The sequence below is a fragment of the Echinops telfairi genome, unplaced genomic scaffold, assembly GCF_000313985.2.
Source record: "Echinops telfairi isolate 266 unplaced genomic scaffold, ASM31398v2 ScPeMD7_7410;HRSCAF=8448, whole genome shotgun sequence".
Classification (NCBI taxonomy): Eukaryota; Metazoa; Chordata; class Mammalia; order Afrosoricida; family Tenrecidae; genus Echinops; species Echinops telfairi.
In genome coordinates this window covers 1,135,728-1,151,614 of record NW_022111310.1, presented here as the reverse complement: position 1 = coordinate 1,151,614, position 15,887 = coordinate 1,135,728, and the positions used below count along the sequence as shown (strand labels likewise).

The following is a 15,887-nucleotide window of genomic DNA, read 5'->3' as shown; positions in this document are numbered from 1 at the left end:
AGGACAGTGGACACTCGGGTCAATGGTAGTTGTTGTGGGGGTGGGGCTGGGCACTGCAGGATGCACGGCATGCCTGGATTCCACTCATCATGCCAGCAGTACCTTGAAGGTTGTGACGTCACAAAATGATCCAATCCGGGGATCAAGATAGCTATGGGTGGGGGGAGCTCTTCTGTGGGTAATTCTTTGTCGGCAGAAGAATTTTCAGTTTCTTACCACAAGCTGCTCCTCTAGCTTATTAGATCGAGGTTATTGGTTTGTTAGTCTTGTGTCCTTGCACTTGACATCAATCTTCGCGCTGTGGAATTCATCCTGTTTTTTCCCTTCTGTGAGAACGAGAAGGCACCTCCCCGGCTTGGAGATGGGAAGACAAACTCTCAGAGGTGCCAGGGTAGAGAACAAGCAGGGAGTGGTGCCTTTTTGGGAACAGGATCTGGCAACATGTATCAAACGTGCATGCATGCCCTTTGACCCATACCTTTGTGATTAAGTATCTGGTGAAGATATAGGCATGGGATTAAAAAAGAGAGAATTAGAAACCAAAATGTTCAGCAGAGTTGAGTCTGTGTGTCACGGTGCAGTCATACCACAAGCCATTAAATTGAATGCTATAGATCTAAAACGTCATGGGAAAAACATCATTTTCTCTCAATTCCATTTCCGACAAACTTCTTGAAGCCCTTCATGTATTTAATTGGAAAGAAAGAAGTTCACAATGCATTAAGTGAAAATAACATATAACGAAACGATATAAAAATGTCTGCATATTTATGTATCAGAAAAAAGTCTGGGAGAATACGAAAACTTTTAACAAGCTTTGGGGAGAAGAATCATGTATTGTTTTTGTTTTCTTCTTAACCATTTTCTCATGAGTATATAACACATAATATCCAAAAGAGAGCCCGCAGCAGGCCCCGAGACCATGTGGCTCTGCAGTGGCGGCACCGTCATCAGCTTGGCTTAAGAGGTGGGCTCCCAGGAGTGTGGGAGAGCCATTTCCCGCCAGTCCCGGCCAGGAACGCAGCGGGACCTAGAGCAGAGGCCCAGCAGGCTGCTCTGGTCAAGGTGCGTTCTGTCTTAGGAACTTGCCACAAGGTTACTGCTTTAGACACCTGCTTGTCTTGTTCCCTGAAGAGGGAGCTTCAAAAGGTTTGTGGATAAGTGTTATTGAAAACCTTTGGAAATTTTCCATGATTTGTTTGAAGCCTCCTTGTATTTTGTCCCTTGAAAGTCTTATTTGATTGTTGCCTCTATACTTCTTTTAATCCTCCATTTGCACACGGCAAGAGTTGGTGTGCAAACCAACTACCGAACGCTCTGAACTGACTGGCACCCTGGTTCCGGGGCCCAGCGGTCGGGTGGGGTGAGAGCTGGTGGGGTGGAGCCTCTTCTTCCTCCCTTCCCCAACTGATGCCTACCACCCAGCACCTACAGCTGCCTTTCCCATCTGTGGCCAAGTGCATAGACGGAGGGGCAGACTACACCCCAGGATCCACCACTGGTCTACCAAAAACAGCAAGAAATGTGCTGCGGGATGGAAATAGCTATGTGCACCAATGACTTGGGAAAGCAACAACAGTTTTAGGATCACGCAGCATGCGCGTACATGCTTTCTCCCCCGCCCTAGTCTGCTGTCTATGTAAGAACCCAAGTGATGGCCATCTCATTTGGCCTATATCAGCTGCCCCACGACTATCCCAGTCTCCTGAGGAGAGACGCTAGTCAGCTCCGAGCTTGCCACTTTGGTCAAGTTCTTCGGGGCTGTCGCTTTTACCAGGCATAAGAGATTTTGGTTTCTTACCACAGGATCCAAACGATTCCAGCGGACGGAAGGCAGCCATGTACCAACACACAGCTTGTCTGGGTGTGCAGCAGCAACAGAGCAAGTGGCAGGGGATGTTGTAGACCAGTGCTTCTCAACCCGTGGGTCATGACCCCTTTCACAGGGGTCGCCCGATTCATAACAATAGCAAAATGACAGTGATGAAGTAGCCACGCAAATAATTTTGTGGAAAGGGTCGCGGCATTAGGAAGGTTGAGAACCACTGCAGTAGATCTACAATCTATTCCGAATAGCCCCCCCTCCCTCCCTCATGAGATCAGAGTGCTCATCCTATCACAGATGCAGCAACGAGGCTGCCTTTCAGAGAGTACAATACAAATTTAAGGGCCCATCATTGTAAGACTGTCCTACTGAACCGATCTCATCCCACTGGATTCCGGGAGCCCAAGGAACAAGGGCCCTTTCACCCTGGCTCACGGACGTTTCATCCCTGCAGCTGCTTCTAGATCTACCACCTGTGCCCACTGTCATTTTCTCTCAGTTCCATTTCCGACAAACTTCTTGAAGCCCTTCATATATTTAATTGTACATTAAGACACATTAATTGTGTTTCAGACATTTTATTTTTTTGTATTCTAACATTAAGCTTTGATACATACCTACAAAAGATTAACAAGTATACAAAAATCTGTATAGCTTTGCGGTCGTTAAAAAACCATGAAAACAAACTACGGCTTGCTTTTGTTTTAAAGCTGAACAACAGCCACCTCCGAGTGACAGTCTTCTTGAAAACGAGAGCGCGTGATCACGTCAGCGTTTTGCAGGCTCTCGTCTCGCGAGACATTTCCATGGGACTGCCCCCTTCCTGGTACGCCACTGTCGCCGGCTCGCTGTCTCCCCGGGCCCCAGCCTGTGCCTGTGACCAAAGGAAGATGCTGGGACTGGCTTCAGAAGCAAGAAAGGCTGGGTTTGGACTGAGAACAGCTACCAGCCTTTCGAATGTTGAAAAAAGAAAAAATCAGAGAGACAGAACACTAAACTGGCTTGACTCATTTTGTTTTAATCAGTGTTCTCTTCCCTCAAGGGTTAATTTCCCTACCCACTTTGCCGATAGCTTCATTAGAATTTTTCACACCCACTTTGCAGATACATTTCACTAGATGGGCATTAATATTAAAATATATGTGTATTTCTGTCAAAGTTTTCTTGAAAAGATCAATTCTACACAAATTGCATTAGAACAGGGAACACATGGATTTATCCTTCTGTTTTCTTACCTAAGAGCCTGTTGGCTACAGAGGACTAAGATCTCCTTGTTCTTCGTTCAGTGGCTCTATGTGTGGCTGAGATTTACAAACAAAGCCCTGAACCAGACTCTATTTCATGAAAAGTAATAAAAATGGGGCCAGAGGCTTGTCGATAAGACAAAGAGAGATGAACACTGGAAAGACAGTCAGATCCAAAGTGGTTTCGGAACTTAGATTTTTTTTTTCCTCTGCTTAATAAGAAATAAATTATCATGCTCATCATCGCCCAGGTCTCTCTCCTTTTTCTGTTTGCCCTGCTTGGCCTCTTTGGACGGCTTTTCTTCTCTTGACCTGTGGTCGTGTGCTGAGCGAAGAGACTTGCGAGGCTTCTGGTGGAGTCGGGGGCCCCTGGGGAAGTCCTCGTCTACTTCATGCCACCTGTCGGCCTCCGGGCGCCTCTCCCGCTCTCTCCTGCTCCTGCTCCTGCTCACCACCACGTCTCTGTGAGTTCCTTGTTTTTCTTGCGGCCACCTGCTGTTTTTCCACGAACGACGGCCTTCTCGCATAGTATGGTGGGCCTTCTTATCTTCTTCCACATGAGATCTCTTGAACTGCCTTGGAAAATCCCCATTTTTCTGAAGTTCTGAAAGACAGAATTTTGTGTGTGTGTGTGTGTGTATTTAGCAGCTAGACAATCCACGTGGTGTTTTCGTAAGCCTGTAAATAACCTAGCACAGACACACATTCCATGTAGTGATAAGATGACGTTTTCCAAGAGCCCTATGCTAAAATCATCCCACAGAACAGAATGGTTTCCATTCAGCATTCCCCATTAGTAGTAGGGGAACCCCCGGAATGGCAATACTCGTTATCGTTTCTAGTCACTACGGGTTGATTGGGTTAAGCCAGGGAGCTGAGGACTAGTGAGAGCAGAAGGGAAGTCATGTTCGTGCTAAAGAAACAGCCCTTGAAGATAAGGTGAAGTCGGACGAGTCAAAGGGCCTCCTTCTGTAAGACTTCTGACAGACTCATGACATTTCCATTACCCTCTGAGGATAAAGTCTGCACCGGGGGACTTTCAGATGGTGCCATACTGGCCAGGAGATTATTCCTCGGGAGGCATGGGGAAGGCCTGTGTGTGCCCGGCAATGCATCTGAGAGGTCTGGGTACCAGGCTGGATAGATGGAAATTTATCAGGTCTTGTCTCACTTGCTAGGAGCAGGCTCATTTACCTGAGGGTAGTGATTCTGATAGGGTGGTGAGAGAGAAGGGTACAGGGAAGGACAAAAACCCACAGGCAATATATCCCTGAAAGACTGAAGACAGAGTCAATGAAAACTTGGAAAAAGTGCCAAGTAGTCTACCTAATGGGTAACAGACAGATTCTAAAGTGAAATACATACTCAGTACTTATAGACTTAAAATCCCCAATGGGTCACAGTACACCTCAAAATGGATATGCACTGCAGCATCGTTAACATAATGAGTTAAAAAGTAAATTGTTCCGCTCTGATCAAACACACATTATAAAACACCTAGGGACATACAGAAATGGGAAAAACCCAAAAATGGAATTAAGACATCATGGGATTTTCCCATGAACCTTTTGAAGTCCCCTCCTCTACGGAACAATAGCCAGGTGCTGAGAGAATGCATGTTGCTACTTCCCTGAGAACTAGCACTTTCCATTGGAAAAGGCCCTGGGCTCAGAGGGAGCTCGGACAAGGATGACAAAAATGCCCACTGTGCAGAGCCCCTGAAGAGCACACTCTTTTGTCCTGAAAGCAGGAGAGGAAGCGAGCAGAGCACCTTCAAGTGTGCAGCAGGCAGGAGAAGGGGCAGAAATCGGACTCTGGTGAGAAGCTCACATTTATAAGAAAGAAGTTGAAGTAGGCAGGTGTAAGTAAACAAACCACAGCCGGAGACGGGGGCCCAGAGCTCCAGTCTTTGCATGAAAAAGACTGGCGATGTAAAAAGGGGAAAAACATCTACCTGCCAAGGAGAAAAGCCTTGAAAGAGGCTATCATGTATGTACACATATGTATGTATCTGGGCAGCAACAGTAGTTTTTTGGGGGCAGGGGCTTTTCTAGAATGCTTCTACCTGAGAAAATGGTTTATTGTGCATAGATCAGGACACAGGATTATATGAAGGGGGTGCTTGACTTCTGGAGATCAAGAATGTTCCAGTTTCTGTGCAGTTACTGGACACAGTTACCATGTCAATTAATGACCCCTCCCCTCACCAACAGAGGGATTTAGGAACTATAGGTCTCCCGGCTCTTTGAGTGTTTACTCGATGCCACTTTGCGTTCATGAAAGACCTACAGTCGCACCTGTTTGTAACAGAGAGAAGTCTGAAGAGGGTTTTCACCTTTACAGGAAAGCAGCAAAGAGGGAAGAGAGGCTCAGCGTTGGTTTTCTTTTACAGCCCTTACAGAGGTAAGCACACAGCCCCGCTTGGAGAGCGGCCTGGGCGCACACGTGTACCTGGACTCCACTTTCCGAAGGGTGCATGTTCCTCAGTTACTTCCTGCCTTTACTACATGCTACTGTACTGGGTAGGCTGTTTCCTGGTCTAATGAGGTTGGCACAGGACCTGTGAGGATTGCACAGGCCTGGGCACTGTTTCTTTCTACTCTACATGGACGAGTTCAAACCAACACAAAGGCACCTAACAACAGCAATGCTAAAAAAAAAAATCCCACAGAAATACACGCAACGGCTCACAAAAGGGTTCATAGGAATGTTCCCAACTTTCAGAGGGGAAGCCTGTATTGCAGTAGCCAACAAGAAATCTAATAACATACCTTTGACTTTTCTTTTGATCCTTCGTTCTCTCTCCTGAATTTCATATTTGTCATCATAGTAGTAAACGAAGGGAGATGTGGGAAACGTTTGGTTAAACATCCGCTTTTCTGTACATTCCTGCAAACGGCATTTGAAATGATGATGCTCACAAAGCCACACGGTTCAGACAACCTCTTTTGCAAGATGCTGGGTTTTATTTGGAGATGAGCCCCAGACCACTTGTGCATGGGGCTATGGCCTTGTGGGGGTGACCACTCAGTTTCCCCACCTCCCCCAATCCAGGCTCGACGTTATTACTCCAGGCTTAGATTTTCTCCCTCTACTTTTCTAAATATTAAAACCCTTCTTTTAGGGGTGGGCTCCAGCAGCACTGGCATCTGTCAGAATAGGGGGTGGGAAATATCTGGCCCCAGGCCATTGAAATCATCACTACCAGCTCACTAAAGAGAAGCAAGTCCAACTATCACATCAGGGGTGGCTTAATTAAACCTTTGATCACTAAGCCCACAAATGAGGTGATAAATATAAAAATGCCCCATGGATTCCCTACCTTTGCGTTAGAGGGTGCTTTATTCGGCCTCGTGTTAGTATTACTCCTTCACCTAGCTGTCCCCCAACAACCTCCCAACAAGTGCTCTTCCTTCTCATCTTCCCACCTCCCCAATATGGGTGCAAACCCTTAGCTCCTGGCTCTTTTCCCTCTACACAAGTGGTTTGCACGCTCATTTTAACCAGCCCACATTGCTCTCCATCGTGGTGATTCTTGCAGTGGGAAATTGGCTATGTCTAGTTCAAATTGCTCCCAGAAGATTCTAAAACACCCCAAGGGTCCGCTCTCTTCATTTCTCCAAGTTTAGCTCACTGCTCTCTCTCCCTTCCCAGGAGAGGCCCCCCACTCATGGGCTCTGGCCTCCCGTGGATGTGCACCCCCAAACTCACATCTCAGCCTGAGCTGCCCCGCAGAGAGCAGGCTTTTTAACTTCCATCTGTGACATCTGTCCAGTTGGATAGGAACAAATCTGAAAGGAAGTATCTGTTCTTTGACAGACACTTCCTCTCAGAGCCTTGCCATTCCATCCTTATGCTTCATCTTTATGTGTGCAGCGTGACACTTCTTAGCTAGGCACTGAAGACCAGCGGGACTGCTGCTTAGGGAGAGAGTATGTGAAACACTCAGAGGATTGGCTGACTCATCGTGTCACTGTGCCATTACATATGGACTGACACTTCTAAGGCATTGGACCACACCAGCCTTCGAAGTCTATTACATAATTTGCAGAGTTAAAAAATGACACCAAATACACACTCAATTTAGAAAATAAAGTAATGAAATCTACATTCACTACTCAATATTATCAAATCGTAACATTTTACCCTAACTCACTCTTGTTTCTCCCTCAAGCATGCAAGCTGTGCTGACCTGACAGAGATCTCCGCGGCACTCTTGTGATTCCCCACGCGTCTCCAGTCATCATGCCGCCCCTCGACAGCTGCACTGTCAGCTTTTGTGCTCTCACCACAAGTGTGCTTTCGGTGAACCAGTGTCAGTGGTGAGGGTCTCTGCCTTTATGACAGTGCGATCAGGCTGTAACTATTTTGGCATTGCTTTAGAGTATAATTTCACAAGATTAAGTTAGCTAGTGATTCCTGGATTACTTGTTTCTGAGTGAAAGTTCAGTAAAATTTGTCTCTAAAACTTTTTGGTTGGGCCTGGTATAGTGGGTAGTGTTGATCACTGATTCACAGTATTTTTAATGGTGAGTCATCCATGTAGGTTTATTCTTCTTAAATCAGTTTGATTAATTTATATTTTTTAGAGGATTGTTTTATCTTTCCAGATTTAATTTTGAATTTTATGAAATTTCATAAAGTTTATAGTCTTCCTTTATCATGGGAAAGTCTCATCGTGATTTCACTCACTGTTTGCTCATGCCTTTTTAAGTAATTCTCCCCCAAATTGCTTTTATTTTGAAAAGAAAAGATTTTCAAAAAACCAGCTTTTGATTTTGATGTTCCTGTTCATTTTGTTTTCTATCTCAGTAATTTTGACTCTTTGTTTCTTTCCTCCCGTCAACTGTCTTTAAGTTGCTCTGTGTGTGACCTTCTGGATCTTTGTGGGCTTTCTTTGGACCCTGGAAGTCACAAGGCAAACCTACATAGTAGCTTTAAGAACTGCTGTGCTGTCCAAGTTCCCACGGAAGACGTGGGTCCAAAATTCTAAGCACACAGTCCCACCTGCCATCAGCAAGCGCTTTCCCACCCACAGCAACCCTCGGAAGGGGCAGGAGTCCAAGGCTCCCCAACCACAGCACCGCCAGGCTCAAGCTTAACACAGCGAGGGAGAATTATGGAACAGAATGGTCCTAGAGAGCTTCATGTTCATCCGACACCTACTTCAACAAAACCTTTTCAACCCTCTCCGGCCCCCCACTTGTCCTGTAGTCACCTCTTAGTATGACGACAGCCTCCTGTCACGGGGTGCCTCCTCCCACAGAGCTCCAGGAGACTGTCTCTGCCTCCCCCCATCAGAGAGAAGGAGACGAGGAAAGGACGTGGACGACTGCATCTCATGCATCTTAGAATGTCTGATAGAAAAGGGCTGCTCGGTAAGAACATCAGTGGAGCTGGGTTTCTGAAACTGAAGGAGAAGGGTTCTCAGCTGTCTTTGACAACCTGGCTATTCTCCTATCTGGATCCCATGTCGTCTACCAGGGTGTGACTACAGAGCCTCCCGGTACTAGAAATGTTCCTAAAGCTAAATGTAAATGACCTTCCAACTATCCACACATCGCTGGCCCCTCCATCAGTACAGACAACTGCTAGTTGGCTGTAGAACTAAACTACTATTCTGGACGAGCCACACCACTGATCCACCTTCCTTATTAGTGTGGAAGCTCTACAGTTCTTCTTGTATGGCTGGGATGAGGCTGCCAAATGTACTTTATGATAAACTTTAAATTATCTAAATCCAGATTTTAGGGGATACATTTCAAATGCTTTAACTATATTGCCCGTCTATAATAATACACGTAACTAGTAAATGCTATGCATCCAACTCTAACTGTTTTTCCTTATTTGAATAAGGAGGTTTTAAAGAGGTAAGCAAACATAAACTGTATGTGTGTTTAATTTTTCAATGGACTGCTTACGTGACTACCTACCAAAGAAGCAAAACAACTTACTACCCTCAAGTTGACCCCAAGTCATAGCGATCCTATCGGACAGAGCAGAACTGCTTCAGAGGACTTCCAACGCAGTAAATCTTTACAGAAGCAGACTGCCTCATCTTTGTCCCACAGGTGAAGCTTCACCCAGAGCAAGGTGAGCTTAAACCCCTGACCTTCTGGTTCGCAGCTTAATGCTTAACCCACTGTGGTACCAGGGCTTCTTGTTTATGTGACTGTGTTTCCTAAAAGGTATGTAGCTATAACACCAACTAAATGCTGGCAGAGAGGAGGAATATATAGACAGAGCAATAAATCATCTAGAGCAGATACATTGTGAACGATGTCGTTTCTAATGACATCTTCAGTGGGAGCTCCACACACGGGGAACCAGCACATTCAAGGGTTTGCCCCATTGTACAGCCATAGGATGGTCACCCTGGACAGGGCATCCCAGCCAGAACCGAGGAAGGTGGCTACTGGAGACCCCTGTCCAACTTGGCTGAGGACCAGAGGAAACAAGCAAGGTTGTTCAAATCGCACTGGTAAGCCAGTCGCAGAGCAAAGGTAAGAACTGAGGATCAAACCCTCACCCTCACTTTTATACCTTTCTACCTCTCAACTCCCATGACCTAGCTGCTCCCCTCTGGAAGGCGAGCTTGATCTATGGGTGGATTCTGTTGAGGACTTGATTGCTTTGGGGTCTTCTCCCATTTGTTGTTGTTGTTCTCTCCCCTTTCACCTCAACCCCAGGTCTCACTGAGGTCAGAATTTAGGAGGTTTCCTGCGAGACCATCCCATTTACTGGCTCTTACCCTACCCATTTCCAGGACTCTGAATTTCTCCACCTCCTGGTACCATCTCCAAGGCAGATTTGATGTTAGCTCCTGGGGTTTCTAGGCTGTTAAAAGCCCATATGGGGACTGAGGGACTCATTTCTCCATGCCCTCTCCCATTAATGGCTTGAATTGCAGGTAAGAAGTCTGCCTTGCTGGAGCCTGTAGGGCCCAAGAAAGTTGGACCTTCTCATGCCTCCTGTGCCTCTGCCTTTCCTTCCTCTGCCGGAAGATGCCCAGAGTGGACAGCCCTGAGCCACTTCCCACGGCACTGTCTCTGAACGAGACCTTGGTGTTTCACACTTGATGTGGCAACTGGACAAAGGGCTCACCCTCACCTCATAGCAAGATGCTTTTTCTGCTTTGACAGCTAGCATCCAGAGCTCACAAGGCCTGACATTTTCGGCTGGAGTTCGGGAGGATGCTGAATGGACAGGGGAATCTGGGTTTAGCGGTGGGTCAGGGTTTGCAAGAGAGTAAAGTCAGACGGAACTTAACACACTGCCAGAGAAAACTAGGACCGGAGAAGCACACAGAAAGTCTAAGACCATAATCTGGCTGTGTCAAAGTGAAGCTCTCTCGAGAATGGCTGCCTTTTTGCTGATCTCTATTACGAACTGTATTTGTGTCAGCTCAGCTGGCTTATTACCATGTAGAACAATAACAAATGTGTTCTCACAAAATATGACTCTGGCAGAGATGGGCACAGCACGTTGAGTCTTACCTCAGAGAGCAAGTGCTGGCATATGAAATGGCAAAGCATACAGATTACATTCTTGTCAAGTCCCTCTTTCAGCACCCTCGCCCTGAACAACACAGTGCATTATGCACAGATACATCACACTTACGTGTCCATAGTGACCTTTCTGTGCACAGTTGTAGCAATACACTAAGGCTGATGGCCTGGAAGGGGTCTTCGGCTTTTTAGGTGGTCCTGGTGTGGTCTGCAACATGAAAATATGTGAGAGTTGAAGTTTATTAAATGCTGAAAGCAAATCATCAGAGAAGCTGGCTTACATGAAGAAGAGAGTGCAGCATCAGGATTCGAGGACGGCTGACTCACGACCTGCGACACACCGATGACACAACCTTGTCGTGTCACTCGATGAAGAGCAATCCAGGTCTGCAGCCTTCAATGTGGATCACAGGAACTCACTGTAAAGCAGCAGCTATCGAGAGATCAAACAATGCGCTGCACTGTGTAAATCTGGGCCTCTCTAAAGTGTTGAATGGCAAGGTTGTTACTTTGAGGACCAGGAGCGTGAGCGCCTGCCCCAAATCACGGCTATTTTCATGTGAAGTGAAAGCTGGCCATTGCCTACGGAAGACCCAAGAAGAATCTTGGGCATGTGAGTTGCACTGCTGGCGAAGACGGCAGACAGTACCACGGGCTGCCAAAGGAAAACCACATCTGTCCCGGAAAAAGTAAAGCCAGAATGCTCTTTCCAAAGGCCAGGGTGGAGAGACTTTACCTCATGCATTTTGGCCATGGTGTCAGGAGCGGGGCAGGGGAAAGAGGAAGCCCTTTGGCAAGATGGACGGACACAGTGGCTGCAACAATGGGCTCGAACATAAAACACTGTGAGGATGGCGCAGGCCTGGAGGGTGTTTTCTTCTGTTGTACAGACGGTCACCGTGCGTCGGAACCAACTTGACAGAACCAAACAACATTTCCAAAAGAACTCTTTGGATACTAAGAATGACTTAGAAATAGTCCTTCCCTAGGTTACTGAGGAGACCCCACATTCAGATGATCCTGAGTATTACTGTATGTAACATGGTAAGACATTCTTTAACTCTGTTAACATCAATGTGTACTTTTCTTAGCTCCTCCTCCTCTTCCTTCCTCCTTCCACCTGACCCACTACCGTTTTAGAACGTGTCAAACATGTGCGTAGCTGATTGGAGACAACGTCAGCATGATGGTAGAATTGTGTGCGAGGGCTTCATGGGGTGCTGAGAGGGGGATGTCCAGGGGGATGACTTGGAGTATAAAATTTTAATTTATTCTTAAAGAATTAGATGTAAGTAAAATGGAACATCCTAGGCAGGCGGAACAGTATGGACAATGGCTCGAAATTAAGAAAGCCAAGCACAGAGCACGCAGCTGGGTGTGGTGGGAGATGTGGCTGGAGACAGCCAGGCAGAAGAAGGGAAGGAGGCAAAAGTCAAGGAGCTCAGGTTTTATCTGGTTTTAAGTGCAGAAGCAGAATAGTTAACCGTATTTCTGAAAAAACTATTGAATTACAGCTATAAGGAGAGGGTCTATGAGTAGAAGAAAGCTAGAAAGAGTAAGAAAGATCAATGACGTAGTACGAGGCTGTTATAAATTCCAGATGAGGTGATGGGGTCCTAAACTATGAGTAACAAGGGAATTGGCTTAAAAAATACACTAGGAAATAAAACTGTTTTCACTTGGGTCATTGGAAAGATGTGGAGAATGAGTGCCAGGAGCTATCGGGATGCTCCCCACAGTTCTGACTTGGATGACTGACTGGTGATGGCTCACAAAAGCTATGGCAAAGGCAGCAGGAGGAGGAGCCGGTCTCGAGGGAGAGATGGTGAAGTCTCCCTTGGAGGCTGTGTACCGGCGAACACGTGGGAAAGTCACTGCCCAACAGTAGGCGGTGTGAGAGCAGAAGTGGGATGGATGGAGCGCTGGCCCAGTGGCACTTAAGGAGCACGCAGAGGAGTGAGCCTGTGAGAGGGCGGGAAAGGAAGGGCTGCCGAAGAATCCAACCACAGACGAGAAGACTGAGAGTAGTCTCTGGCAAATACTGCAGAGACCCAGCGAGATCAGCACTGAGAACCCGCGTTAGATGTGCAATTGTTCACAGATAACCTTACCAAGAGAATTCTGAGATCATCAGGAGGGTAGAGAGAATAGAAGTGTGAAGAGGTGCATATGTAGGTGGTAAAATTAAAAAGCAGAGCAAGCGAATGATTATCAACAAAGCTGTCTGAATGTAGGCTGCATGCTGGCTACTTCCAGCGGGGAAATGGCGAGATGCTGGGGGTTTGAGGGGGCTGCAATTCTTTTTCTTGAACATGGCAGTGGTTACCTGGGTGTATGCTACATAAAGGAGTTGTCAAACTGTAAACACATGCCTATGCGCACTTCAGTAAGTATATCTACAACAAAAAGGTCTGTGCAGTGGACGTACTTTCAGAAGCATGGAGGGAAGGACACATAATGGTGAGCAGTGTCTAGGTCAGGGCTGCTAGGAGTCTGTGTCCAGAACGAGCCCGTGGGGGGAGTGCTAATAGGGATGGAGACTTTGAAAACAGAGGAGAGAGAAGAGAACACACCTGATATTGGAGGAGAGAGGTAAGGATGGGAGTAAATATGGACACATCTACCATATTTTTTAAACAAACAGCACAAGCCTACATATATATATAGTCAACCATGCTCTCCCCACCACCCAAAGGTATTTTGTAAGCGTGCTAATGAAAACTCCTTGGGTGGGAGGAGGGTGCAGGTGGCAAAACCAAACAAGTCATGCTATTTGCATAAAAATATTCCACTTCTTCTTCATCAGACTCCGATAACTAACAGTGCTGGTCGACCTAGTTTGCCTACTAATTTTGTGGTTACTTAATGCAGCAAATAGGTGGTTTGCGGGCCTTTATTTTGTTGACATGAGAAAATAATCCATAGTTCATAAAAATCTCCAATTTCACTCTTGTTTTTTCCCAACAATCTCAGCTATTTCCCAAAGAGGAAAACAATAACCTGGAAGGCCTTTTCTCCTGAAAACGAGTACGAGATGGTCTTCACAATGCCACCGATGATCAAGTGGGAGTTAACAGAAACACAAGAAACACACGTCTTCTACACATCCATGAAAAGGGAGGCTCTACGTTACGACGGCCCAAATATCACTAAACACAGCTTTAAACAGGTGCACACGAGCATGCGGTGCTTCACAAGTTTGTCCAGGTAGCAGAGCACGAGGGGCACATGAAATCATGAGGCAGAAATGATTTTTCCACCCAAAAAGATAACTATATGATTTGATGTGGTATAAAATCGCAAACAGGAGCACGTGCAGCTTAAGAGAGAGAAGTACAACCAAGACAGACGGTGTCACAGATGTGAAGCTATGTTTGAAGAGGTAAGTAAGATGAAGACTTGTAGGACTCAATAAGCAGGAGATTGTCGGCAACGGGAAACTGGTGTGAGCAGTTTTATTTTAAGAGCAGACGCACAAAATGGCTCGTAGTGGGTTTAGCTAAGACGATGCGGAGACCGGGACACGAGGACTTTCAGGACCCTCGGCTACGTGTGGGGAAGTGAAGGGACCGGTAGGGCAGAATACAAGTCCAACGAGACCCACCTGACAGCAGCGAGGCTGCCTGAGGAGCGCTGACTCGGTCTTTCCTTAGTCTATGCCAGACCTGTTTCCAGGGTCAGATAATTTAGAAGACAGGAGACAAAATGCTATAGGAGAAGCAGAACTTCTCCAGAGAGTTTCTTCATGGAAGCCGACTGCCACAGCTTTCTCCCTTGGGGCAGTGGATGGGTTCAAACCACTGACCTTTTGGTGACCAGCCCAATGCTTTAACCCCACGATGCCAACAGGGTTCCTTTGAGCAATAACTAATTGGTGACTATTAACAACTAGTTCTGAAAATATATACACCACTCCCTGAAATTGTAAATGCTCTCCAGAAATGTTCATTTTCCCCCCTATATGCATGTGTGCAAATACATAAGACAGTTTATCTTTGAAGCAAGAACTCAAGATTCATTGATGCAAGAAAGAGGGAAACTCATGCGAATTGATTTCACACGAATACCATTAACCCGAGTCCTATACATAAGCGGAATCAGGAAGCATTGATTAGGGGGGTGAGAACCAAAGGTACGGAGAGCGCAGTCACTGCAACTGACCTGATGGGTACAATACAATACAAAACAATACAATACAATACAATACAATACAAAACACCCCGCCCCGCCCCCGCCGGGTATTTTTGGCTTCTCCTTTGGTGGACAGACCATTAGGAAGGTCACACTATTAGAAGGCCCTTCCAGCCCCAGGATTCTTGATCTCTTATTCCTTACTCTAATTCTTGAGTTTTTTTGCAAATTGCACCTATTGCTTTCTAGACTACCACATCGTTTATCTGTTATATTTATCCTCTGCCTTCCCACTGCTTAGAATGTTCAGCTGCCTGTGGGCAGGGCTGTAGTGAAGTCCACTGGGTGTTCCTGTGCCAAGAACCTAGGACAGGGCTGGGCACCCACTGGTTCGCAGATCAAATGCTGACTCTTTATGGCTCATGAGCTAAGTATGGTTTTCAAAATTCTAAATGATAAAATTTTTAAAGAATATTCTCAACACATTGAAGTTACATGAAATTCAAATTTATGTATCCATAAATAAATGCTTACTGGCAGAGTCATATACAGTTGTTTATTCCCTTTGGTTGCTCTTTAGCTGGAAGAGCAGAGTGGCAACAGACCATAAAGCCTGTGAAGCTCAAATATTATCTGGTCCTTCACAGAAAGTGCTCAATAAATAGGTGGCGAATGAGTAGATGTTACTTAAAAAATTTAAACTCACTTCCATCAACCTAATTCTGCCTCACAGTGACTCTATGTCTATAGGACAGAGAAACATTGCCCCTTTGGGGTTTCTAAGCCATAAATCTTGATGAGTGCAGAAAGCCTCGTCTTTTACCCTCAGAGAGGCTGGTGGGTTCAAACAGCTGACTCTGGATAGCAGCTCAACATACCAACCCCCTATGCACAGTGGACTCCGGAGTAGATGTTACCAATGCTAATTAAAAAAAAATCACTTTATTGGGGGCTTGTACAACTCATCCACCCCTTGTGTCAAGCACAACTGTACATTTGTTGCCATCATTATTCTCTAAACATTTCCTTTCTACTTCAGCCCTTGGTATCAACTCATCTTTTCCCAACCTTCCCACCCCCTCCTCCTTCATGAACCCTTGACAATTTATAAATTATTGGTTCCAGTTCTTATCTGTACCAGTGTACATCCTTTGGTCTAGCCGGATTTGTAAGGTAGAA

The 15,887-nt window shown here is 46.0% G+C and overlaps 1 protein-coding gene across 3 annotated transcripts in view; it reads right to left on the bottom strand.

The window, feature by feature from the left end:
- Positions 1–2,387: 2,387 nt before the first annotated feature.
- Positions 2,388–15,887, bottom strand: part of ZCCHC7 (zinc finger CCHC-type containing 7) — a 210,460-nt gene continuing 196,960 nt past the window's right edge. For all 3 annotated transcript variants that reach the window (XM_004711088.2, XM_045296633.1, XM_045296634.1), the window contains exons 7-9: positions 10,690–10,785; positions 5,841–5,958; positions 2,388–3,673 (exon numbers count right to left, since the gene is read on the bottom strand). In XM_004711088.2, the coding sequence (XP_004711145.1) occupies positions 3,261–3,673; positions 5,841–5,958; positions 10,690–10,785 (627 nt within the window). In that variant the 3' untranslated portion in view covers positions 2,388–3,260. The remainder of the gene's footprint in view (positions 3,674–5,840; positions 5,959–10,689; positions 10,786–15,887) is intronic.